The following is a 27,638-nucleotide window of genomic DNA, read 5'->3' on the forward strand; positions in this document are numbered from 1 at the left end:
CGGAATAGACCGCCACGCTACCCGGACACCCTCCCAAACTTAAAACTTTTGTCATGGACAGAATCCAGTGTGTCACAACATCTCGTTGTTTTCAGTGACATTGTTCTTTCTGCCCTGTTCCCCACTCAAGAGGCACTAAAGTAACATCAAGTCCACTGATCCATCTGGTTTATTGTATGACATCAGGAGGTTAAAATACATGTTTATTATGTACACATATGTAACAGGGGTGTTAGATAAAGTGCCAAATACAGTTTTACAAAAACAACCAAAATAATAAAAGAGAATAGTGGAAGACCATCACACCCCCTATGCTGGTCCCACAGTGCATTGCTTCATGAACATGTACGTGGCCAACTGGCCTGGAGGGAGGGTAAATTGAAAGGTGCTGGTCATGGTACAGTTTGGCATAATTTGCCCTTGCATCAAAATCACAATCTGGGAATAGTGAAACTGTATTATCATAAAACTGTAAAGAGGAATGAATTCACAGGGTTCCAGCAAGAGCTGATAGCCATATTTGATAAGTTGTCTGTGCTACCAGAAAACCGGCCCTGCTTTTATTTTATACCCCCCTTTTTATTGTGACAGCACCCCAATGACAATAACAGCTTCAGAGATCCAACATTGTGGCTTTCAGATTGGTATCTGAAGAGGGCAAACTGTTACTTGACCAGACCTAAAGGTGCAGCTGTACCCAGCAGTCCTGCACCCAAGTGATATGAGGTTATGGGAAATATGGGAACAAACTATATGTTTCAACTTTTTTGCTTTTTTACTTTGTCCAACAAAACGGAAGAATATTAAGTATCCCTTTAATCGTTTTCAAGTCTTTAGTGAATGGTCAGACTAGAGTTATCCTCTATCTTCCTTGCAAATATCGTGTGTGTGTGTGTGTGTGTGTGTGTGTGTGTGTGTGTGTGTGTGTGTGTGTGTGTGTGTGTGTGTGTGTATGTGTTTGTGACAGAGAAGACAAACGAACAGACAGGGAATGGGTAATAGTCCATAAAATCAGGAGAACACTTTTGCATGCGCCTCTTTGCATGTATGTGTCTCAAGGTTTAAATTGAAGGGTGCTACAAAAGGTTGATAAAAGACATTCCCCTTTATCCCCTTGTCCCCCTATGGCAGTGATGGATGTACAGATGCTAAGTGACAAAGACTAATTTTTTTTTTCATCAGTACCAATTTACCTGTAAAACACTGTTGTTTGTAAATGGTTTCTAATCCATACAGTGCAACAATCTGGCTGTCCGGGCAGGGATATGCATATATTTCAGCAACAGCATTTGAAGAGATTCCAAACACTGTAACAAGTAATTTTGGTATTTGGTTGTCTCTTCCCACAAATGTGTCTCCGTGAGCTGTGAAGTTGGTATTGTCTGAGATATCCATCGCTGACCACACGCTAGCCTTTTTGCCACGAGCGCTGTGTGATACTAATACAGCAGTCAGACGGCTGTGTGAGTGAACACATTATCTGGTAGAGGGGTGAAGGCTGGATCACTCTTCATCATTTTCATTCTCTTTTATCCACGGGTCACACAATATCCTGCTGTATCTATCATATCCTCTCACTGGCGCTCTTTTTATGTGCTCTGCCCCTGTACCTCTCCTGCCCGTAACCCTCCCAACAAGGCATTTCCTGTATTGTTACCGCTTTGTCTCTCCCTAGTTATTTCATTAATTGAGTTTTTGCAACCAACTAATTCTCTTCCTCCTCTTTTTCCTCTTCTTCTCCGTCCTCTATCTCCTCCTTTGTTAGATCCTCATTTTCCCCATCTAACTGCCCCTCTTGCTCCATAACTGATACTTCCTCCTCTTCCTCTCCTTCCTCCTTCTCGCCATCCTCCTCTGTCTCCTCCATTTCATCTCTCTGCTCCTCCTCTGCTTCCTCCTTCTCCTCCTTCTCTTCTGCTTCCTCCTCCTCCTCTGCTTCCTCCTTCTCTTCCTTCTCTTCCGCTTCCTCCTTCTCCCCTGCTTCCTCGTCTGTTTCTTCTCTCTGCCCCTCCTCTGCTTCCTCCTTCTCCTCTGCCTCCTCCATTTCTTCTCTCTGCTCCTCTTTTCCTTCCTCATTTTCCTCATCCTTCTCTGCTCCCTCTATTTCTTCTCTCTGCTCCTCCTCTCCCTCCTCTGTTTCCTCTCTCTGCTCTTCCTCTCCCTCCTCCTTCTCTCCATTCTCCTCACTCTGTCCTTCCTCTTCATCCCCATGCTCCTCTACTTCTCCATTCCCGTTTTCAGCATTTTCCTCAATTTCTCCTTCTTTGTCCCCATGCTCCTCCTCTCCCTCCTCTTCCTGTTTTTCCTCATTCATTTCCTCCTCTGACTTCATCACTTCAGTAATCTCCTCTTCTTGTTCTGTCTCACAATCCTCCCTTTCTACCTCCTCTGCATCACTCCCTCCCTCTTTCTTATCCTCTATCAGGTTGTCTCCATCTTTTTCATCTACTGCATTCTGTTCTTCTTCCTTTTCACCTGCCCGGTGCACCTCTTCTTCTCCCACCAAATCTCTATCCCTCTCGCAGCCACATATCTCCTCTACATCGCTGATGCCGTTGTGTTCACTATTGTGATTTTCTTCATCTTCCTTCGCAACTTCATTCTCTTCCTCGCCATTTAGTTCTCCATGGTGCGCCCCCCTTGCACAGATCCTCCTCTGTGTTTTGTTCCCAGCACCATCCTCAAAGTTATCATTCTGGCTGTAGACGCTGCTATCATCTACGTTGTTTCCGAAGTCCATGTGATTGTGGTTGTTATGTTCTAGGTCCTCCAGGGTGAGCTCAAACTGGAAGCGGTCGTGTTGGAGGTGTCTGTCCGGGGGTGGTGATGGGGACTGGGGCATGGTGCTCTGATACCACTCCCTATTCTCCTCCAGAGTGTCCAGTAGCTCCTGGGCATCTGGATGCACTAAGTCAGCCCATGTCTCCCACAATGGGTGGACGATATAGTCAATGAAACCAACCTAGAGAGGAAGGAGACGTGAGCAAGTAAAGAAGATGGACATAAATGCTATCAAAAAAACTGAACTTTGGTAACAGCCATTAGTTAGAGTGTACGCAAGATGCACTAAGGCTCACTAAGTTTTGTGTACATGTGTGAAAGTGTTTGTGTCTAGGCGAGGAACATGGACTGAGTGCACATGCAGTCGGCCAAGCTGCGTTTCATTGTATTTACATGACTATAATGTAAGATGGATGGAAAGCCAGAGAGAGACAGCATTACCTGACTTTTCTCCACAGATGCTGTGTGTTTGTCGCACATGGCACTGATTTCCATGCCTCGTTCCCGCTCTTTATCTCCTTGTCTGAAGAATTCCTCCATGATCCTCTCTGTCCATTGTCTGTATACTGGCAGAGGCTTGGTGGGATTGCTTAGGTCTGCACAGTGCACCATGTTCCTAAGTACCTAAAGAACACACGATTACACACACATGGGTATATACACACTTTACAGGGTAGACATGCCTGTTAACATAAACAGCCTAACCCCACAGAGAGCAAATTTTGTGGTTGCAACTCAATATACAGAATAAAGCATGCAGACAGAGTCTTGAGCGTCAGTTACTTTTTGACTAATGTTTAAATGGGCAACCACATGTCTAAGTGACTTTGAATGTGGTATGATCGTTGGTACAAGATGTTTTGTTTCTAGCATCTCAAAAGAACTCTTGCCCTTCTTGTTTGAGCGATGCAATAAACATTAAACATCCAGTCAGCAGCATTTTTTTTGTGTGTGCAGAATTGATACAGTAATGAGAGAGGTCAGAGGAGAATGGCAAGATTCTTTCAAGCGAATAGGAAGGCCAAAGTATGTAAATAGCTCAGTAATAATAATAATAATAATTTTATTCATATAGCACTTTTCTAAAAAAATGTTACAAAGTGCTTCACAAAAAAAGGGATAAAACCAGACAAGGCAAAAATAAGAGTAAGATCAAATAAGAGTAAAAATAAAAACAGCATAAATAAAAACAAATATCAAACATTTGTAAAAGCTTTCATAAAAAGGAAAGTTTTAAGACGAGATTTAAAAGAAGCTGGAGACATAGTTTGTCTTAGCTCAACAGGAAGACAGTCTCATAGTGTGGGGACTCTAACAGCAAAAGCCTGATCACCCTTTGTAACAAACCAAAACCTGGGAATAACTAGCAGGGCTCCATCTGCAGACTGTAATGGTCAAGGGGGGACATTCCAAGTCAAATCACAAATGTATGAAGGAGCAAGACCATTTAAAGCCTTAAAAGTGAGCAGAAATTTTTAAAATTAATTCAAACTATAACAGGAAGCCAGTGTAGGGGGGCAAGCACAGGAGTGATATGATCATGCCTCCTTGTCCCGGTAATGAGCCGACCAGCAGCATTTTGTACCAACTGTAGATGGTGGAGGGAGCCCTTGCTGATACCAGAATAAAGTGCATTACAATAGTCACGCCGAGAATAGATAAAAGCAAGTACAGCTTTTTGCAGATCAGCAATTGATAAAAATGACCTAATTTTGGAGATTAGCTTGAGCTGGAAAAAACATGACTGAACAACATGTTTGGTTTGATTATCAAAATTGAGGGTAGCATCAAATATTACCCCAAGATTCCTAGCCGCCTGCTTAAGACTACCTGACAGACCACCAAGATTAGTAGCAAAGGGGATGATGGAATTTTCGGGACCGAACAGAATGACCTCAGACTTATCATAATTAAATTTCAGAAAATTTTTGGACATCCAGGATTTAATGTTAGAGAAGCAAGTTGTGAGATTTGCTAGGGCGTTAGGGTCTGTGGGTTTTACTGGCACATATAACTGAGTGTCGTCAGCATAAAAAATGGTAGAGCACATTGTGATTTTGAATGACCTGGCCAAGGGGCAGCATGTATATAGAAAACAGAAGGGGGCCAAGAACTGAGCCTTGAAGGACACCACAACTCAACTGAGCCATCAAGGAGGTAGAGTTACCTAGAACAACAGAAAAAGATCTGTTGGTGAGGTAAGAGTGTATTAAGTTAAGAGCCGAGCCCTTGATGCCAGCCCAAGTCTCTAAGCGATGTAAGATGTAAGCACTGCCTTTGACATGGTTGTGATACAGCATCATTACAATGCCACTGTGTACCTAAAAATTGTTGCTCGCTCAGTCTGTCCCTTCATGGTCAAATTATAACCTTTCTCAAATAAATACTTCCTACAAGAGACTATGCAATATCACAAAGCAAACATCATCTCAACATAGTTCCAGGATCAGGATAATGACTTAAGTTTACTCCAATAGCCTACAGAGCCCCCTGATCTCAACTAATTACTGCACCTTTGCAAAGAGGTGGAACAGGAGAGTCACAACATGAATGTGTGGCTATCAAATTCTACTTCTGCAGGAAGTGTGCAAATGCTATCGAGTCAGTGTCAACTTCCAGGCAGCAGCATCAGAGGTTTACACATCGGCTCTTGCCTCACAAGAGCGTGCACAGTTTTGTCAGCTGCCACTGAAGTTGATCAGGTTCAATTTTTGCTCCCTGCCAATGTGGTAACCATGGCTGCTAGTCAATCAGAGGCAGGAGGACGGGTCAAACTGAATTATTACAACAGCAATGGAGGATCTTATAACGCTTGTGTCAGCGCATCCAGAGCTATTATATGACACAACTTCCCTGACATTGCAACATTACCAAAAGAAAACCTATATAACTAGTATCCTGTAGAGCTTTGATATTGCAGGACATACAGACACAAACACATGCTAGTTAAAAAACACACATGCAGACAAAGAGAGACTGAGAAAGTTGACTTATTTTGCCCTGATCATTTGCAAATTGATGACTTTGAATCATAATTATTGCACGGCTGGTACTGTTAAGAGAAAGAGAACAGATGGAGGACAGTGGGAGTGTTCAAGTGATAGGTTATATAAATGAACAAGACAAATCAGCAGAATGGCATCATCGATGTCATCAGGATCAGACTGTTACTGTACCAGAGCCCACCCTTTGCTACTGAAATTTGCCTCTGTGGTTCTTGCCTCTCCATTCTGTTAGGGTAGGAGGCAAAATTAACACTGAAGTGGGCAGCCTGATCCTTCCTGTGTTCTGCTTACAGACAGTCAAATAGCTAAACAGCAGCAGACCACTGATCACTATCTTTCCTTGTATGTTAGCATGCATAGTAGCATGTATGTGTGATGGCTTACCTGTATGCGTTCTGTGTAATGGTCCAAGAGCAGCACACCAGAGCTCGTCACCTTTTTGGTTTCCACCATTGTCTTCAAATCAGCCATCAGGGTCATATGTTTAGACATGTCTGTGGCTAACACCTACAGAGAGAGAGAGAGAGAGAGAGAGAGAGAGAGAGAGAGAGAGAGAGAGAGAGAGAGAGAGAGAGAGAGAGAGACAGACAGACAGACAGACAGACAGACAGACAGACAGACAGAGAGAGAGCAAGAGAATACAAGAGGGAAGGGGAAGAAAGTGGGTAAAAATGTGCAAAATCTAAAATCTTTCCTTGACTAAGAAATTATCAGGACACCATGGACTGACTGTTGTAACTCCTCACAGTTTCATTGCTAATAATGCTGATCAGCTGAGGTTCATTCTTGTAAGGTCCTCTGAATTGTGTTAGCTTAGTAGCAAAACTTTAAAAGATATAATGATGGGGGGGCAATGAATATAATGAAAAATCTTGATTGGGTTCAGTTCACTGTCAATTAAATATAAACAGAGTATGAAAAGAGTCAGTAATGCATAAAGAACATAAAGAACTCATATCTTTTTAGGTTAAGTATTATCGCCACTTAATCTGAGTTCTTGAACTGCAGAAAGGAAAAATGAATTCAGCCTTGGGGTCCTCTTCAAGCACAAGGGGCCATTCATCGAAATAGTCTACTGATGCTGAGACCAGCGGTGAGTTAAGAAATGGTTGGGTGTGATGTTGGGATCTGGGTGTATACAAAAATGTAGATACATGGCAGAGTAGGGGAAAGGTAAGTGTGACCAGTGCAGGAGTGGGTGTGAAGCAGGAAAGATCTGTGACACCAGAACATTACTGCTGTCTCTGGAGGGGGTCATACTGAGCCAAATGACAGCGCCGATGGCATTTCCTGTCTTATCCACCGCTTAACTCTAAACATCTAAACTAGATTTCTACATCGGTGCTTTTCCAAGGTAGCTCAAGAGATAGTTACAGAAGATTCTGTGCACTGGTAAAGTGCATGATCAGTGTAGTGAAAATTATGGTGGAAAAGGCTCTGACCATGTCGATGACAAGCTTGCGAAGGCTCTGGCGCTGTCGTTTGGCGAGGTTCTGAAAAATGTCACAGTTGTCCTGGTGCAGAAGTTTGAAGCCCACTGCCAAATGGTGGTTCTCCAGGACTGACTCATCATTGTACATCAGGGCCAACTCGGAGTCTATGGTGGTGGGGTAGGATGGGGGGTGAGGATGGGGGGGTGGATTGATTCAAAGTGAAGAAGGACAACAGTAATAAAGATGTTGTGAATATATATGTTGAAGCACATTTTGCTGTGTGTGTGTGTGTGTGTGTGTGTGTGTGTGTGTGTCTGTCTGTCTGTCTGTCTGTCTGTGTCTGCATGCTCACTTGTGTTGATGAGGAACTGGTTGGACACCCCAGGGTGGTCGACATCATGGATAGCTGCAGCAAACAGAGCAGCAAGGATCTCCAGATCAGTGAACACAGCCTGAACGTGGCCGCAGTGGGCAGGCAACAAGGTTGTGTAGAAGGGAAAAGAAATGGAAAGAGAGTTCGGCAAGAAGACGAGAAAGGAAAAGAATAAGCAAGTTTGTTGTTGGAAGGGTGTGTGCGTGTGTTATTTTTCAGTGTCATTTTTACATAAATGCAGAAGATTAGATGAAGCATAATATTGTAACCTTCAAAATGTGCACCAATGAGGCTTAGCAGGAGAGAGCGTGTGTGTGTTTGTGGTGACATACATCCAGGGCAGGAGTGGAAAGGAGGACATGTACAGACTGGGTGACATCTGCAGCATGTAAGCTGTTGTGATATGCTACGTTTCCATGATAATGGTCCTCCAAGGTCATCACATAGGTCACAAAGGTGTCCACTGGGATGCGGAATGTCTTCAGCAGGTCTCGCTCCTGAAAGGAGATATACAGCCTTGTCCACAGGAATACATAAAAGATTCCTCCATGCAGCAGCATACTCTGACTTTCTTATAGTGGGGACACCGCTACAGAAGCCGACACATGCACACAGCAATTTTAAAGTCTAATTACCTGGAATATTGCATACATCATGCAGCTGAGAGGCCTGTTGTTGGACAACTCTGATACTCTGAAGATGTTAAAACTCCACTTCTCCAGATCCTCCAACTCCTGAGTACATACAAATGTGCACGCACAGACAAACACATACACGCGTGTGTTTGTTGCTATGATCCCACGATCACATCATGCACAAGCTTGCACATGTACATCTTTTTTTTGTACAACTATATCTAGAATTTCTATATCTAGAAAGTTACAACTTTTTTTCACTATATTTGCAGTTCATCTACTTTTCTTTTTTGTAACAATGATTAAATTATAAAAACTGATTTGTAACAGGATGTCAGGTCTGTTCTATGAAACACATTTTGACCTCAGTATGCATAATTACTTTGAATGTTCAATCTAGTCAACATGAAAAGTTATTCACAGGCCTAATATGAACACTGAAAGATTATTAACTAAATAAAACAATGTTATTTTGCCATTTTCAAATGGACATTCATGGGGACATTACATCAGCTCCTTGAAACTGCAATTCTAAATAGATTTTGTCCATGAATGTGTGTGTGTGAGAGAGAGAGAGAGAGAGAGAGAGAGAGAGAGAGAGAGAGAGAGAGAGAGAGAGAGAGAGAGAGAGAGAGAGAGAGAGAGAGAGAGAGAGAGAGAGAGAGAGAGAGAGAGAGAGAGAGAGAGAGAGAGAGAGAGAGAGAGAGAGAGAGAGAGAGAGAGAGAGAGAGCGCGAGTGAGTGAGTGAGTGAGTGTGAGAGACATTCACAAATAAACTTCATACCTTGGCTAGCTCATCTTCTTGGTCAGTGTTGACCCCGAAGCGAGGCACAGAGCTGCTGGAGAGGCTGGAGCTGTGAGACAGTTTCCTCACACCACTGATGTGACTCATAGACTTGTCCTTCAGAGTGGGAGATGGGATCTCCACTTCGTTCTGTTTGTCTACAGGTTGAAAGGCCCCCCACACAGGTACACACACACACACACACACACACACACACACACACACACACACACACACACACACACACACACACACACACACACACACAGAGTTGTAATATTCCTAATCACTTCTACGCAGGTTAACTTGTGTTGATGCCAGACATCATCGAAACACTGTTGGGCATCATTTTGAATTTTGCAGAGGGGGGTGGCATGGCTCAGGAGGTAGAGTGGGCCGTCCAGTAATCGAAAGGTTCCTGCTTTAATCCCCAGCTCCTTCAGAGAGCACGTCAAAGTGTCCTTGAGCAAGACACTGAACCCCCCAACTGCTCCTGATGATCAGCTTGGCACCTTGCAGTGGCAGGCTCTGCCATCAGTGTATGAATGTGAGGCATACAGTGTAAAGCGCTTCGAGTGGTCGAAAAGAAAAGCACTATATAAATTCAGTCAAATAGATAAGACAAATGATAGAGAAATTGCTATATTTATACACACACACACACACACACACACACCACAAAATGCTTCACTAGGTCCTGAACTGTTCCGGTAGCATCTGGACACTGCTTGGCATCCTCCTCATCATATTCTTCATATATTTTATAATGCCATTATAATTCTGTTATCCTCTTTCAATGCTATATTGTGTAAATTGTGTACACACAACATCCATTGCACATCTGTCCATCTTGGGAGAGAGATCCCTCCTCTTTTGCTCTCCCTGAGGTTTCCTCCTATTTTTTTTTCTCTCCCTGTCAAAGGTTTTTTTTTTTTAGGGAGTTGTTCCTTATTCAATGCGAGGGTCTAAGGACATGATGTTGTATTGCTGTAAAGCTGCCCGAGGCAAATTTGTTATTTGTGATCATTTAATACAAATGAAAATGACTTGACACTACATATGGCCGGGGAAGGTCATGTAGATGTGGTGTAGACAGTTATGAATTTCAACTCACCCAGGAAAGTGCTGGAGATATACTCTGAAACCTGGTTACCGGAGCGACTCATCTCTGACAGGTGGGACAGCTCCCTGTTCAGCATCCTCTTGAACTGTGACAGAGTGCGATCAGAAAACAAATATGTGCGGCCGGCGGTGGGTATCATTTCATTTCTGCAATAACGCGTCATCTTTTCAGGGGATGCAGGGGGTTATACGGTTATACCGTCAAGCATACTTGTCATCTTCACTGTTCGACTAGATCATGTGTACCTTGTTAGAGGCCATGTCACTGACGGAGCGATGTGTTTGAATGGTTTCCAGTTGGTCCAGGCACCAGTCAAGCTCTTCCAGTGTGTCTAAGGCTAGCTGCTGGTACTGCTGCTCTGACAGAGATGCCCGAGGACTCGGAGACACTCCGCCCAGGGGAGACCTCCTGGGGACACAGTCGTTAAACCAGTGAGTAATTGTAGGTGACTCACTGGTTAATTTGCAGCAAATTAGGCAAGCTACAATTAGCCAGGTAACTGGGACACAATCGAACAGTGGTTCTCGTCTTTGACTTTTTCTTGTGATATGGTGACCCCCCCCCCCCCACACACACACACACACACACACACACACACACACACTTCCAATTTGTGAATTAAGTGAAAAAGCAGCAACACTGATTTGCAAATTGACTTGCTCTGTTTTCGGCTGAAAAGCTGAAAAGATTGAGAATTGCAACCGTAATAAGACTATACAACACCAAGCTACAACTACGATTACAGCGCCACATTACAGCCATGATGTGTGCATGGGGGCGATATGTAATATATGTTTCCAATCATACAGGAAGAATCTCAAATTCTTATATACCATAATAAAGCTGCCTGTCACCGTTTTATTTGACATCATTTTAAGGATTACACCTTGTTTAAAGAACGAAAGGAAGCCACTTTATTTTTGTCATTGTACAGGTTACAACTAAATTCGTTTTCTGCATTTAACCCATCCTATTGTATAGGAGCAGTGGGCAGCTTCTGCACCCAGGGACCAACTCCAGTTCTTCTTTCCATTGCCTTGGTCAGGAACACAGACAGGAGTATTAACCCTAACATGCATGTCTTTTTGATGGTGAGAGGAAACCGGAGCACCCGGAAGAAACCCACCCAGACACGGGGAGAACATGCAAACTCCACACAGAAAGGACCTGGGATGGCCTGGGGTTCGAACCCAGGACCTTCTTGCTGTGAGGCAACAGTGCTCACCACTGGGCCAAGGTGCTGCCCGCTGATTATAAAAATGAGTGACACACACTAATAGACAAGACAGACTGACAGCCAGGACTATGAACAACAACAAGTAGCAGTACGTTTACACTGACTTTACTGCTGGCGTGGAAATGTTGGCGAGAAGGGTGAAGTTGCTCCGTACTGATCTCAGACTGGCCAATACCTAGGTGGACATTAAATATTACCACACAGTGTTAACATGAAATCAATCATACTTGTTCTGATCAACTAGTTTTTCCTCTAAATTAAAACTCACCTGTGCAAAAGGTGTGACAATAAAGTCCTCTGCTGTGTGCCTGAGTGACAGAGAGAGAGAGAGCCGAGAGAGCACAAAATAATACAAATATTTATCCTGGAAACATCTTTATTTGTGCCTGCAAACAGATACATGCAATCTCTCTCTCTCTATCAAATGTATTGCTATAGTATATTTCTCTCTCACTCGCACTCTCTCTCCCTCTGTTTCTCTCTCACCCCTCACTGGCCAGGGAGGAATTCCGTGAGACCGTCTTGGGTGACATGTCATAGTCGGAGTCGGAGCGGTAAAGGAAGGATTCCCGTCTCTGACTCTGGGAGAAGGAGGTGTTCAGGGTAAGGCCTGGGCTCTGCAAGCCCAGAGGGGTGTGACTTGGAGACACACCATTTTCTGCCTCATAACTGAAGCACAAGCGAGGATGATGGATAGCAAAGAGAGGATAGGTAAGTCACTGAAATGCTTTATGAAAGGTCGATTAAAGTGGGGGAAAATATTCATCAATATTTCATTAATATACAATGTGTTTGTGTGTGTGTGTGTGTGTGTATATATATATATATATATATATATATATATATATATATATATGAATACCTGTCAGCGTGTGTGATGGAGATGCGTGGGGGGATGCGGAGGGGAAGAGTTGTTGGACGGGACACGTTGCTCAGAACCTCCGGGGAACGTGTGCGGTCTCGTGGGCGGAGCCAACAGGGTACCTGTGGGTTAACAAGACAGACCAATAGGGTGCAGAGATAAGATGTGACAAGATGTACAGGTTTAAATTCCATGTTACACCTTGCCTTCTACCTGGAGGCTAGATGACAGTCTTCTGCTCCTCCCTCTGCGGAGCTCCACCCCAAGTGTGGCCCCAGATGTGTACGACTGGCTGTAGCGCGATGTCTCCGCCTTTTCCCCACCACCTATTGTATCCGTATCATTACCCTGAAAGACAAATTAACACAGAAGCACAGCGGGTCAGGAAAAGATAATGAGAGCTAAGAGGGGTGTTAATAGATGTATTTTTATGTTTTTGATGTTAAATATTCAGGGATGGAAATAAAAGTACCTGGGGCACTCTTGAGTTTCTGACAATGTGGTGGGGCTGGTTTACCAAACTGTTTCCATCCACCCCATCTAAACTGTGGTGAGTGAGCATGATTTTACACTAACCCAGTGGTAAACATGAGATTACTAGCCACAGGCTTCCAGGCTGTGTTTTTCAGTCAGTAGCGGTACATTTTATTACATGCTAGCACAATTTTACAGCCCAACTAACAGCAGGAAACAAGATGCTTAAAGTCACAGGTAAAAAAAACTAGACGTGTAGAATCGTGACAATAATCTGTGCCTGTTTCTGTATACCTGCCTACTTGTCTGTTGATATGTGTGTGTGTACACACACATGCATACATGTGCAAGTCTGGGAAAAGGCCTCTACAGATTGAGCTCTTAGAGGCTGATCTGCACTGCAGTGCCGTAGCAACAAAACACTAGGGGAATGGCAGCAGTTGCTAGGCAACAGAGCCGTGTTGCTTCCATGCTGCGTTTGATGTTGTCCGGACCCAGATGTGGAGAGATGCTCACTTTCATGCACACGCTTACGGTACATACATAAATGCAGGACACACACTCAGATTAATCAATAATTGAGCACTTGATGTATGCCTGTTTTTAGATCCTTTAGTGAAGACATTACTCTGTAAAAGAAAAAAAACAAACAAACAAACAAACAAATAAAAAAACAGCAACATGTGGAGCCCTGAATCCTACAGCGACTTCCAATTAAATAAAATCCTGAAGATTCGCACGAAGAGGGAATATTAGTAAGTGAATGGTTAACAATAATTTCTGGGTGGTGTTTAATAAATCTCGAGAGCCTTATCAAAGCTAGCTAGCTTAGTTGTAAGTTGAATGACACTTGAAGGATTTGTGTTTCATGGTAGGCCACCATTCATGGATTGTCGCTTTCTCATTCAGGCACACGGGAACATGCATGCACTCATATTACTGTGAATGTGTGTCACATATACATTAAAACAGCTTTGCTTTCTAGTTTCACAAAGTCCACTCGAAAAGACTCCTCTTCCTAATCTGCACTTTCATTAAAATAACTGGGCCCACACATGTGGTGATCTTAGCTAATTTCCCCAAATTGTTTTCAGGGAGCAGATGGCACTCCTGTTACATGTACTTTTGTTTATGTTCTCCCTCTTACCTCCTCTCCTGTCACCGACAGCACACTGCGGCTCTTCTTCATTCTGATTGGCTCGTTCTGGGCCCCGGGGCGGAGCGTTCCAGAACCCAGGCAGCAGAGCAAGTGGAGAGCCAGGACCGGAGGTCAAAGGTTACTGCAAGGTCAAACTGGGGTTAGACCGGGTCACAGCCGGCCCCCATTGGACTGATTCAGCCAACTGCCTCGCGCGCCCGCCACCCCAAATTCCAGTTTGGACTATGTATTATCCTGCCAAAAATGCCTTCGCTGCATTCACGGGGTCATTGGAAGCTCCCAGTTTAAAGGTAGCAATGTTCTTTATGAACTTGCCAAAGCCAGAGAAAAAGGAAAACAACAGAAAAAGATCTCACTTCATGTTAATGTTTTCTACCACCTTCTGATAAAAATTAGGTGGTACCTATCCATTTTTTGCCTAGCTTTGGCTAGAAAAGCCAATAGCATATAGGAGTCAGGGGTCATGATGCTGCTCTTCAGCAGCTCGAGCAAACCTTCATCCAATTCTTCTGTTTTCAGATTTTTTTATCCAAGTTTTGACAAGAAATCTCCCAGCTGGACACCACATAAATGCAGGAATACTCTGACCAAATAAATAGGAATAAGTACGGACTGCGAAATCCAGAGGATTATGGTGAAATTAGACCTCTACCGTCCTGACTCAGGTCAGTTTTCCATTGTGTGACAGGTCAGTTGGATCCAGATATGAAGAGGAGAGGTCTCAGGCCTGAGTGTGATTGGTTTAATCCAAGGTACAAAAATCAGGATGCTCAAATATCCAGGTAATATTGCTGAGGTTCTTGCTTCAATTGGCTAAGGTAGGTCCGCCTCAGACTGTATTCCTGTTAGGAAAAGAAAGATTTTTCATTAGTATGACAAGGGTCCCAGCTTGCAATATGTAGCTATTCATATAAACTCTCCTACAACTCACTGTTATGTGATGTCTGATTGTCCTTCTGAGAATGAGTGCAGACATAAGGAATAAAGCAGTCAATGATTTTTTTTTTAAACTCAGGTCAACTCATCCAGAAGTTTAGCTGTTACGATTCAGTTCATAAAACAAAATAAATTCTTCTAATATCGTATCCTGCCATACTTCCCATATTCTTCTAAGGGTTTATTCAACTTTGCAGCTGTCCTCAACTTGAGAAATTTGTGTGGTTATGAGATGTATATATATATATATATATATATATATATATATATATATATATATATATATGATATTATTGTCTCCCCATTATTTCCCCCTGCAATCATACAAAATCTCTTTTCAGATTTAATGTTTCAAAATGTAAGTTTAATATTTGGTGTGATACCAAAGGCATGCCTTTAGTTATATGGGAAAGCACATTTATGTACTTCAGTGGGGTTAATTCTGAACAGATACTGCAACACTAAAGCTCAAAGATGTTATATAATTACAGTGAGTAGTCACACTTGACCTAATTCCAATGGATAGGACATATTCAGTATATCACTGTTTCCCACTGAGCAGGTACACACAGACATTGGTGCAGACGACTTTTTCCAGGGTCACAGGAACACACCCACTTAATGAAAGGAACACACACACACACACACACACACACACACACACACACACACACACACACACATACACTCGCACACACTCACACTCACACACAACAGACTCCACAAATAAACAGCAACAAGGGCTGTGTTAACAAATTGATGAATGCACCGTGACACAGTGACATAGATACACCGAGAATCTTGAATACACACACATGATAGCTGCCACCAACACCGCCACAAGAGACAAATCAAGCAGCTTATAAAACCAAGCAGCAATGCATCAATATGCATCCCCAATCGCAGCCTGCTCTGCCATTAAAACATGAACCCTAACATATGACCATAAACCTTGAACGCACAAGGACTGTCCTCCAATCATGCCTGCCTACACATGCCTTGCAAAACACGTATCAGACCAAGCCATGTACACACACACACACACACACACACACACACACACACACACAGACAGACAAATGAAGGCTGCAGGGTGTTAGAATATAGCACTCACCTTGATCCCTTCAAGATCAATGGCAAAGTGGGCTTTGTCTTGTCTTGCCTTTGTTGTCTCCTTCTTCTTTCTCTATATCCCTCTCTGCAGACTAGCGGTGTGACACAGCGGAGAGAGAGAGAGAGAGAGAGAGAGAGAGAGAGAGAGAGAGAGAGAGAGAGAGAGAGAGAGAGAGAGAGAGAGAGAGAGAGAGAGAGAGAGAGAGAGAGAGAGAGAGAGAGAGAGAGAGAGACACTCAGCGGCTTCATGAATATCCTCGGCTTCACCAGCTTCCCCCCCTCCCTCCTTTTTTCATCTCTTCCCTTCCACAGTGGTCTTCCCTATCTATCCCCCTCTCCCCCACCCCTCAGCCTCCACGGAGAAGCCCACCAACCCCTCCCTTCTCCAGCGCCGACTCACAGTATCTCCATTAATCCCATATCCACCCCTCCCATCAGTACCCCCGGCTCTGCTCCTGCTTTTCCTTCTCTTTATTTCTTATTAGCACCTCACACCCGTTCCCTTGCCTCCAGTCAAGCATAATTTGTACCTCGCTATCTTACACGCAAACCAACCAATTCAGTAGACACATTATCATTAAGGGGTCACGCCAAGTGAGCCAAGCTACTCCTCCCTCCCATATACAAACATCTTCTCTTTTGTTCTTCGCTCCTGTTGGCTGTGTTGTTCGATAGTCACCCAAGATCTAATGTTTCACTGCAACATTTTGTGGGTATTCTCTCAGTGCAGAGGACTGTAGCAGTCCTGAAACTGAAATAATATTAATTCTATTGACACTGACAGTAAAGTCTAAGTATGTACACATGAAGAAAGCTTCTCCACAGTGAGATAACTAGCAAAACCTGTGTTGTCTTCAAGTTGCAGAGACTGTCGTGGTACCCAGGATGATAGTGAAACAAGTCAGCTCTTGGTTGGCATGGTAAGGTGGAAATTCAACACTGTGGTCTGTACCTCTCCATTGTCCTATGGTAAAATACTTGTCTACTATTTATTTTCAATACGTGGATAGCAGCCTTATATATCTCAGAAGAGAGAACAGGGCCACACGGCGGCACGGTGGGTGAGCACTGTTGCCTCACAGCAAGAAGGTCCTGGGTTCGAACCCCAGGCCGTCCCAGGTCCTTTCTGTGTGGAGTTTGCATGTTCTCCTCGTGTCTGCGTGGGTTTCCTCCGGGTGCTCCGGTTTCCTCCCACCATCAAAAAGACATGCGTGTTAGGGTTAATACTCCTGCCTGTGCAAGGCAATGGGGGGAAATAACTGGAGGTGGTCCCCATGTGCTGCATGGCGGCTGCCCACTGCTCTTAGCTACACAGCTAGGATGGGGTAAATGCAGAGAGGGAATTTCATTGTGTGTATAGACAAATGACAAATAAAGAGTATTCTATTACTACGCTTTTACTGATGACTCTGCTTTTGAAAACCAATGATACCTCAGGTACATGGAATTTACACCGATGCATGTGCGTGCACATGTGTGCGCGCACACACACGTACACAATTATATCAGCGCCGATTGTGATCCTGTTCAGTTTTCCCCCGCGGCTTTTACAGGTATCACCTAGATTTGATGTACGTCCTGTATCCACGCTGATTGTTTTTCTATTTTAAAAAGTGACTGCACAAAGAAGCTTTGCTTCAAAAAATCCCAGCCAGCTCACTAAATCAAACCCACTGATTAATTATGAGAGCGAGAGAGAGAAAGAGAGAGAGAGAGCGAGAGAGAGAGAGAGAGAGTCAGGCTCCGCAGCGACCTGCAGAAAGGTATAGTAGTCAAGCGTAATTGGTCTTAACAATAACCAGTGTTTAGTTTATTAGACAATAACACTTAAATGTGCTTCAAAAGCCTCACATCAGATAATAAATTCCGTTAATCTATTTCCACTGTGGTCTACAACCTTAACAATCCAGGCAACAAGACAGAGACAACATTCAGACCATTATGACAAATTACCGACACAAGTCAATAGCCTGTATTTCAATTTAGATTTTCCTCAACATGTCTTGACAACAAGTTAAGGGCAAGTACAAGAGAAACATAAATAGTAAAGTTCTTTGCTTGGGCTTTCCATTGGCTCTACCACTTGTTGAGCTCTGCCTTCATTCAGGCTGATGGGAGTGAAGGTCAGTGTGAGGAGGCAAGTTGTTCCATTCTGGTGCTTCATGTACTGTTTAAATAAAAAGCATACTGACCAACTCTAGTTTTTATTCTATCTAAGCTCAGATTCACAAAGCTACAGATTTAGTTTTGGGGTTTAACTTGAAATAAGTCTTGCGGAGAGGCCTTTTTTTGTTGTTTTGACAACCCTATATATCATGTTGGGCCTAGATTGGGATGCTGTGACAATGATTAACCAGGAATAATCACGATCACTCTTGGTCTGTATGCTGACATGCTGAGCCAGTTTATGTCAACGGGAGCCTTTCAAAAGAAGCAATGGCAAAACCATAGCTCTGATTTAAGCTAACGGAGAGCTTGAGTTGACAGTCTTGTGTCCCAGACCAGCAACAAATGCAAAATCTAACAGGCCGGTTCTAAGGAGGGCCAGGTTGGGCTAAGCCCACAGAGATGGTCGAGTAGCCCACCCTACAAAAGTTGCTTTGGAGGATGAGGGGAAGTTCATTCATACATACATAGGCCTGCGCAAGCCTTATAGACACACAAATAGGAGTGAGCAATGTTTTGAACCTATTTACCACTTACTCCTCTTCATCCCTGATGGGACATAAGGCTATGATGAGCTTTCTCCACTGCACTCAATCCTTGACAGCTTGCTCTCCCCACGTCATGTTCATCTTGGACAGCTCCTTGGTCACCGTTTGACGCCAGGTGGTTTTGGGCCTCACAACATAATTTCACATTACCTAGCCACTCACACCCATGCATGTACCAAGAATTTCCCAGGCATTACTTGGCTGACACCCTGGCAAGTTTTCTCTCAAGGGATGACTATAAATACCCACATTTTTAACAGGCAGGAGGCAGACTCGATCCTCCAGGATCCCTTCCCTTTCTGTTATTGACCCTCAGGCCTTCCTTGTGGTAATATGTAACAGGCCCCATGGTGCTGATACCAGTTTAATCATAAAGGGGGGTCCACCAATCCCAGCTGCCCTTTCCCAAAAAAACTTTAAGCTCTTCCTTTCAGCCTGCAGCACAGTATAGCATCATATTCGTCGGTGATTCCCTTAGTTATTAATGTCACAGACCTCATTTTTGGAGGGAAATTTTAGAAGATGTTGCATTAAAATAATTTTCAGCAGCTTCAAATGCTTTGATATGAGCCCACACCCAACTCTATGCTGGTTCTAACTGATGACATTTTAAATGCTAATTAATTTAAGTACAAAAACTAAAGTAGGTAAACAAATAAAAAAATGAAATTAATAAAGAATACCATATGCTATCTGTTTTCCAGTAATGTAATATTAAATCCACTGTCAACTTGGCTCAAATGTAAAAATATCTATGTGATTTTTAAGAGGTGCAACTTTAAGAAACACCAACCAAAGTTTCAATGAAAAAAAAGCACAGGCGCCCCAGCCGACCAGAGGAGGCACTAGCACAGCGACCGCATAGCCACATCCGGCTTCCTACCCGCAGACACGGCAAATTGTGTCTGTAGGGACTAGGGATGCCCCCCGAAACCCGGTTCTAAACGGGAACCGGTTCTAAATTAGTAAAAACCGGAGCATTTTTAAGATCCGACGTTTTCGGTTCTGCTATCGGTAGTCGGTAGGTACTCGAGAAATCATGGAGTGGGATTTATATTGTGGCAATTGTGTTTTTCGAAGAATTTAAACGTCGCGAACATAATCTTGTTTGCCGTTTTCTCCATCTCTCTGTCTCGCTCTCTTACTGCGCGAGGGGCGGGGCTGTGCTGTGCTCCACACACTCTCTCACACACGCGCAGACAGCTCTGCTCAAGTGCTCATCATGGAGGAGAGAACTAAACGTTCAAAAGTTTGGGTATATTTTTCAAAAGTCGATGACAACAACGCTCGTTGCCACAAGTGCAACAAATCATTTGCCAGTAAGGGGGGCAATACAAGCAATCTGTCGAAACATCTTTTGTCGAAACATGGTATTAATCTGCAGAAATGCGGAGTTTTCCACTGCTTTGCTCGTAGTGTTCCATCCATGTCCACTGCAGGTAAGCCGTATGAGCCATAGATACGGAGCTAGCTAGGCTAATAACGGAGAAGGCAGATATGTTGATTTTTCTGCAGAAGAACTGTTAGGATAATGTTCTAGGGTCTTGTTTGTTTGAACTTCCGTTAGCCTTTTGCTGTAAAAATTTATTTTTAATATATTTTTTTCTTTATCTTTATCTACTTTTATTTTTTATCTTATTTGTTGTTGTTGAATGTTGATTATAAAGTCTATAATTCAGACGCATTTAAAACATTGCTGCTGCTGTTGCTGCTGAATAAATAATATTTGTTTATATTTATATAAAGTTATATAATAGAATAATAAAGCAATGTCGATTCTGTTCTTAATTGTCTTTTTTCTTGCATAATAATCAAAAAGAACCAACAAGAGTATCGATAAAGTACCGAACCGATAAGCAGTACCGATAAGAGTAGTAGTATCGATAAAATCCTAACGATACCCATTCCTAGTAGGGACGCCCGACCAAGCCGGAGGTAACACGGGGGGGGGGGGGGGTTTCGATCCAGTGATCCTCGTTGGTAGGCAACGGAATAGACCGCTACACCACCCGGACGCCCACTTCATCATCCACTTCATCATCCAATCTGAATAACCTTATGCTTGTAAAGTTCTTTGTGTTCTATTGCATTTGCACGTTTATTGACAACTTTCTTTGCTCAATGTAAGTATATCGCTTGATGTGCGGTAAAGACGTAGTTGACGGAAGTGCCTCTCCAATTCTGACTGTTTTTTAAAATTCAAATTCTGACTGGTTCATTAGATCGCTTGAATTTAATGACGTCAACAAGCTCCTGTAGGTCCCACCTACTTCAAACTAGTGAGTTGAGAAGAGAAACAGACACATGCAGAGATGTCTCGCTTGAAATAACTAAACATGTACCTCCTTTTGGTGTCAGTTGTATATTTACTCAGGACCACATTGCTTATAGTAGGAAGCTAATTAGTTCATTTATGAAACATTCAAATACATACATTGAGAATTGATAAGGGTTTCAAGCATGCTGTGACAAAGTTAAATGGGAGACCCTATAGGTTTTGTTTCTTTAAAGCATGAGACCCCCCCCCCCCAAAAAAATCTAATCGCCCCCGACCCTTATCCATGAAGGCTAGAACTGGGCCTGCATCCTAAGTAGTTCCTAAGTAGTTAAGTTAACCTAAGATTTAGCCATGATGTTATGGCTCCCACTCTAGTTCCACCTCCCCTCCACCGAATTTGCTCATGGCTGAGGTTCCTATAATCGTCTGTCACCACTCTACCCATTTTAGCCTACTCTTTTCCTTGAACCATCTGCAATGTACATAAATCTTAGAGTAATATTAAATTACAATTATCTACATACAACAGTAGTACAGCTGTTCTATACTGATACACCAGTTGTGCTGTTGATGTCCCTAAGATGGTGTCCAAGAACACCGTTAAAGAGGTCAGGTCAAGAAGTTTGACTTTTAATCCCTCCTTTATAGGTATGCCCTGATCAAGTAATTTCAGATTGAAAAGAAAAAGATGAGGATAACATAACACAAATATTTATTTGTCAGTATTATGATTTTGATAATAATTTAGTATCCATAATTTTCAAATTTTGCTTCTTTTAAATTTGCAGTTACATTGCGAGACAAGGTCTCTAGGAAATGTGTTACCAAGCTCAAATTAACCATATTTGCCATATATTTTTGTCTGTTCTGTAATACTGGCATGCTGCAGATATTTTTAAAATTTTTGAGATACCAGTTTTGTTAGTGTGGTTCTCAGACACAGCCAATGTCAAGGAGGTAGTTACAAAAAAAAAAAAAAAAGACCAGCTACTAAATAAATTGAGACTGAAATTTGGAACATAGACTAATTTTGCTTGGCAGTAGTGATGCTATATGCCAAAGTGCTATGAAGTAAGAAGTAACAGGTTCAAAAATCACCAGAGACATTTTCCTCTAGCTCTTTCCTTTAGGGGCTTTCTTCATTTTCTTCCCTTTCCTCCTCCTCTTCATCATCATCATCATCATCGTCTCTCCCCATGTCAGGAACCCAGAGTCCAGAGTCAATGCACCTCATCATGTGGTATTTTCCCTCCTTTAGCGAGAACACAATTAGGTAGTTTCCAAAACATTTTTTCTAAGTTATAACAAGATTTGTTGATTCCACTTTTTGTCCACCAAAAGACACCATTTTTACCAGCATTTGCAAAGAATGCCACTGAAACATTTATACTCACACACATTCCCACCAATCGCTCACCGTAAGGTCCAGTTTGCTGATGGCATCCTGCAGCATCTGGATGTTCTTTTCATCAAAGCCCCTTTGCATTTCCTGTGAAATCATCAGCTGTATGTAAGCAATAGGTTTGGCACAACTGCAAGGATTCCACTTTGAGTTATTCACTCTGAAGCATGGCCTCTTGTGACTTATCACTTTAATACAATACTAACCCACGATTATTATAATGAAAAAACCCACCAAATGTTCACTTAAACTTTGAATCAATAACAAACTATAACGATAAAGTGTCTTGAACAGTGTCTATGCAAATGATGCAATTATCAGTTGTATGTGGGCATCAAAGACCCCCACATGACCTGGGAATACTGCATTTCATCTAGCCGACACATGTGGGGTCCAGAGCAGTAGGGCAGATAAAATATGAGGTAAGTAGAAAGGCGACACCGGTGTTAAGCAGCTAAAATTTCTGTGTAGAGAAGCTGGGGTGTGGTGTTCTACTACAGCACAGCCACCTTCAGCCCCCCCCCCACACACACACACACCACCACCATCATTGCCCTCTTCGTCTACTTCCCTTTTATCGCCTTTTTCACAACATGGCTTACTTGCTGTTTAACACTAATGCCTTCACATACAACTGAGGACCAGAATTATCTATCTGAAATGTGCCACTTCTGTTAATGTCAATGGCAATAAAGTGCATGTCAACAAATCAAGCAAAAATATATGCTAATAAGAGATTATATATCTATGTATATATGTAGAAATTTGCATCTGGCATCCACTCAAGGTCATCAAAGTTTTTAGAGGATGATTACACGACTCTAACCAATTAAACCAGACAGTATAAAAACTCTGTTTTGTTTTTTTGTTTTTTGATTTTCCCTTAATTTTCTCCCCAGTTGTACATGGCCAGTTACCCCACTCTTCTGAGCCATCCCGGTCGCTGTTCCACCCCCTCTGCCAAGCTGGGGAGGGCTGCAGACTACCACATGCCTCCTCCGATACATGTGGAGTCACCAGCCGCTTCTTTTTACCTGACAGTGAGGAGTTTCACCAGGGGGACGTAGCACGTGGGAGGATCACACTATTCCCCCAAGTTCCCCCTCCCCCGTGAACAGGTGCCCCCGATCGACCAGAGGAGGCGCAAGTGAAGCGACCCGGACACATACCCACATCCGGCTTCCCACCCGCAGACACAGCCAATTGTGTCTGTAGGGACGCCCGACCAAGCCACAGGTAACATGGGGATTCGAACTGGCAATCCCCGTGTTGGTAGGCAACGGAATAGACCACTACCCGGACGTCCTCTTTGTTTGTTTTGACATGGAAAAAGATCACTTGAATTTTCCAAATGATAATGTCGGATTGTTCATTGAAGGGCAATGACTTGTGCTACAGTGAGAATTTAAGTTGAAGTAGAAACAGATCAGACTTGAGAGTGTCAACATTAAATTAAGGAAATTGCAATCTCTGTGTGTTTGCAACACATGAACATTCAAGAAAGTGCCAGGATGCAACGCTGTCTCTGTAATTAATCCACGTATGTTGTGAATGCAAGTGGTCCACATCATACAATAACATATGCAGGTACGTGTCCTGTTCTCTCACTTTGATTCTCTAAGTACTTCTATTTCCCACTTGTGTGTTGAGCCAGCAAAACAACCATTTCATTACGAGAATAAGTGTAAACTTGCATTCATATGTAACAAATAAACTTGAAAACAAAATGATTTGGTACTTAAATACCTTGACACAGGCAGATTTTTTTCCTTTAGGGAACCATCTGTGTACACTGTATGTCAATAATGTAATGGCTTGTGTCATAGACTCATCTTAAGCCTAACATTTTCTAATGTAGGATGGTCTTCTGCGCTATGTCTGATAATATGGGTTTGTCACCCATGTGCATGTGTGTGTGTGTGTGTGTGTGTGTATGTGTGTGTGTTTGTTTAGACTTTTTCCCAAATGCTATCCTGTTCCATAACAGACAGGCAAATGGGAGGCAATGGAAAGTGAAGCTAATCCATTAGGGCACCTAGCACTGAGTGGGCATTATGCAACTTTCACAAGGCTTTGTGTTACCTTAGGAAGAGAGTTGTAGACCTCCACAGGGTCCAAGCCACCTGGACCTAGTCTTTTCTGCCTCTCCTCCTCCTCACGCGCCTTCATAGCATTCTCTATGCGAACCCGAGCACAATCCCGAACTCGCTCCTTCAGTGACTCAAGCTCAGTGAAGAACGCATCTTGGTATGGTTTATCTGCGATCTACAAGACACAAATGATTCAATATACAAATAATGTAACCGATAATAATATAAACATTTTACTAATGTTAACAAATGAAGTGACTAGATGGATAAGAACACAGGTAGAAGCAGAGACACGACACCAACAGAACGTCACAAACCTTTATCTTGGAGAAGAACTGTCTGAAGCAGCCCCGTGGGTCAACCTGCAGTGCCTGAGCCATCTCAAGGATAAACTGCATCACAATGGTCTGGTGGGCCACTTGCTCCATCAATGCATGTTTCTACCACAGTTATGCACACAGATTAAAAGCCTTCCCAGGAGTGAATTTTAAATGAAAACACATACACAACTTGTTTTTATTTACTCCTCTCTTTCTCTACGTCTAATGTCCATTTCCGTGTTCTCCTAATTACACAACCACTATGGTTGTTGGGGAGGATGAAGACTACCATGTGCACCGCCTGATATACACGAAGTCAACGACTGCTTCTTTTCACCCGCAGGTCTCCCCTTAGGAAATTACCACATGTGGTGGCCATGCTATTTTCCTCATTATCTACCCTCAGCTGTACAGGCACCGTACCACCTGTAAGAGTCACTGCTTGCGATGACAGGAAAAGTTCAGCCTACAGTCTCCCTACCAGGAAACATGGCCAATTATGCTGCCTGTCACAAACAGCTCAGCCAGAGGGAACACTGGCACTTGAACAGCACTCTTAGCATTGGGGCACTTGCGTATTAGTCCACTCTGTGCCACCTAAGCACCCTGACACACTCATAACTCTTCATCATACTCTTTACATACAGTGCTTCTCACCTCTTCCACTTCCAAATCAATACACATGACGACTAGATAATTGGCAGTCTCTTCACACACCAGGTGAGGGTGGTCTGACAGGTACTTCTGACTGTCGTCCCAGCGCCGCATCATACCTGACACACACACACACACACACACACACACACACACACACACACACACACACACACACACACACACACACACACACACACACACACACATAAATATATCCCTCCTGCATAAAGAGAGGCACCAAAACAAACTGGGCAAAATGACATAACAACCTGGACTTGATTGCCCCTCTCCCCAACACACTCACTCTCAACACTACACTTCTCACAACTTTATACCCACAGAAGGATAGATGGAGTATCATTATATTTGAGGAAAAGGGGCAAAGATAATGATAGAGAATGAAAATAAAGACAGCAAACCCACCGAAGTGCTTGATTTGCTTCTCATGCTTGTCTACAAAGTTTTTGTGTTTCTCTTCTTTTTCTTCCTCCGTCTCTTCCTTGGCAACATGTTTGATGTTCAGCACACTCTAGAGAGCAAAACCGACAAGAGGGACTTAAGAATAATAAGAAAAAAAGACCATCAATTTAAAAAAAAATTGTGAGCAGCCTTAGTGGTACCCAATGGGACAATCTCTGCCCACCTTGCTGAAGCCATCTTTGCTGAGGGTGTCAACATTCCAGGGAAGTTTCTTTTCCTCTCTCCGATATTCTGCCATCATTTTCTCAAGTAATTCCTCATCTTTCCTCAGTTTTTTAATCTCTGCTTTAGTCTTATCCAGATCGGCTTTTCTCTCATCCTCCTCCTCTCCCTCTTTCACTCCATCTCGGTCTTCCAGCCCCCTCAGTCGTCCCTGGGCCTCTTCTATGCGACTCTTGCAGTCTGCTATGTTATTTTCCAAATCCTCCCCTCTCTGCTGAAACTCAGCCATCCTCTCCAAACGGGCCTGTTTTGAGGCAGGCCAGAGTGAGATTAATGAAAGGTGAAAATAATGAGAATCTTTGTTGATTTTTTATTTATTTTGAGATAATTTTATTTACTTTTAGAATGTGAAAATACAGTAGAGCTAAAATGGGAAAGGCAATGAACAAGCAAAAAGGGGGTGAAGAAGATATTGGGGTAATAGGTTTGAGAAAAATATTATGAACTGGTACTTGAAATAGGCACCAGGAGAATGCCTACCCCCCCAAATCCTGTGGGTGGTTTTTGCTCAAGACGTACCTGTGTTTGGCTACTCTCCTATAATGACATGTTTCAAAATGACCGGTTAAGCCTAAACGGTGTGAGAGGACAACGTCAAAGGACAATGACAACGATGGGATTTGAACGCTTCAGCCGTGTGGGTCCGCATACTGCACCTACAGTGCCGCCTACTGGACATTAGGTCGAAGGTTTTCTCACCTCGGTCAAACTGTACAAACATCAGATATGTGGGAGCTGGGGAATAAAGGCGCAATAATTAGTAAGATGGTTTCAGGGAACTGCAACTATCAAACCTTCCGTGTGTCAGTCCGACGAGAAGCAGCAGGGCATTTTATGAGCTAAATCTACAGTCCTACGTAGATGGATCTTGGGCACTGTGACTACCAGATAAAACGCCCACCGTTCTTGTACGACCTTTGTCTCAACACAAGGCGGTGGCAAGTAGGGTTTTTGAAAGACTTGCATCGACCCTGCATATAAATACAAATTAGCCGTCTGGAGTCTAAGAGTGTACAAGACAATTTCTCTCACTCTCTGATCCCCTAGGAATAATATCAAACATGTGTATCAGCTCTCTACCTGTCGCCTATCTACCTACCACGTCTAAAACTACAACACTCGCTAGCTAGCTACAGGTTTCGAGGCTAACCCGGTGTCTCATTCTGTATAAACTCGGAGTGTCGACGTTTGGATGCGTCACGTCTTCATCGTCCGACACATAGATGTGATCCCAAACACTGTAATCCACGCCGGTTTTGGTGGTCATCTTTACGCCCGCTTCACTGGAGCCTTTTAAATACAGCAAACGCTTAATACGAGGGTGGACAGGAGAGTCTTAGCGGCTGTTTATAAAACACGACAGTGCTGAGAAAACCCGCTTGCTCAAAGCTTATTAGTTGCCATGGCAACAGCGGGCTGTTTCTAGAACCCCACACACATACACACACACACATACACACACACACACACACACACACACACACACACACACACATACACACACACACACACACGCACACCTTCCGTTATTCATGTACGCCACCAACGCGCATTGCCCAT

General features: G+C 43.2%; 2 protein-coding genes across 2 annotated transcripts; both read right to left on the minus strand.

The window, feature by feature from the left end:
- Positions 1-1,705: 1,705 nt before the first annotated feature.
- LOC130112905 (cAMP-specific 3',5'-cyclic phosphodiesterase 4C-like) lies at positions 1,706-13,896 on the minus strand. Its single transcript, XM_056280428.1, has 17 exons — positions 13,855-13,896; positions 12,447-12,581; positions 12,234-12,355; positions 11,858-12,040; positions 11,640-11,679; positions 11,476-11,546; positions 10,380-10,542; positions 10,126-10,219; positions 9,012-9,169; positions 8,228-8,326; positions 7,925-8,089; positions 7,572-7,671; positions 7,229-7,383; positions 6,171-6,293; positions 3,223-3,405; positions 2,188-2,962; positions 1,706-2,091 (listed from the first exon to the last, which is right to left on the minus strand). Exons 1-17 carry the CDS (start codon positions 13,894-13,896, stop codon positions 1,706-1,708), a joined length of 2,994 nt encoding a protein of 997 aa, XP_056136403.1.
- An 8,137-nt stretch (positions 13,897-22,033) lies between these two features.
- cdc37 (cell division cycle 37 homolog (S. cerevisiae)) lies at positions 22,034-27,345 on the minus strand. Its single transcript, XM_056281001.1, has 8 exons — positions 27,229-27,345; positions 26,020-26,322; positions 25,800-25,905; positions 25,377-25,492; positions 24,717-24,839; positions 24,392-24,574; positions 22,325-22,396; positions 22,034-22,159 (listed from the first exon to the last, which is right to left on the minus strand). Exons 1-8 carry the CDS (start codon positions 27,343-27,345, stop codon positions 22,034-22,036), a joined length of 1,146 nt encoding a protein of 381 aa, XP_056136976.1.
- Between the last annotated feature and the right edge of the window lie 293 nt (positions 27,346-27,638).

The sequence above is a fragment of the Lampris incognitus genome, chromosome 5, assembly GCF_029633865.1.
Source record: "Lampris incognitus isolate fLamInc1 chromosome 5, fLamInc1.hap2, whole genome shotgun sequence".
Lineage (NCBI taxonomy): Eukaryota > Metazoa > Chordata > Actinopteri > Lampriformes > Lampridae > Lampris > Lampris incognitus.

Excerpts from the sequence above, each read along its gene's own strand:
- cdc37 (XM_056281001.1), bottom strand. The coding sequence starts at position 27,345 with ATGACCACCAAAACCGGCGTGGATTACAGTGTTTGGGATCACATCTAT. Across the intron at positions 25,906-26,019 it reads GCAAAGATGGCTTCAGCAAG|AGTGTGCTGAACATCAAACA; the intron begins GTGGGCAGAGAT and ends TTTGCTCTCTAG. Across the intron at positions 22,160-22,324 it reads TCAGCAAACTGGACCTTACG|GAGGGAAAATACCACATGAT; the intron begins GTGAGCGATTGG and ends TTCTCGCTAAAG.
- LOC130112905 (XM_056280428.1), bottom strand. The coding sequence starts at position 13,896 with ATGAAGAAGAGCCGCAGTGTGCTGTCGGTGACAGGAGAGGAG. Across the intron at positions 10,220-10,379 it reads GTGACATGGCCTCTAACAAG|TTCAAGAGGATGCTGAACAG; the intron begins GTACACATGATC and ends ACTCTGTCACAG. Across the intron at positions 3,406-6,170 it reads ATTACACAGAACGCATACAG|GTACTTAGGAACATGGTGCA; the intron begins GTAAGCCATCAC and ends TGTGTTCTTTAG.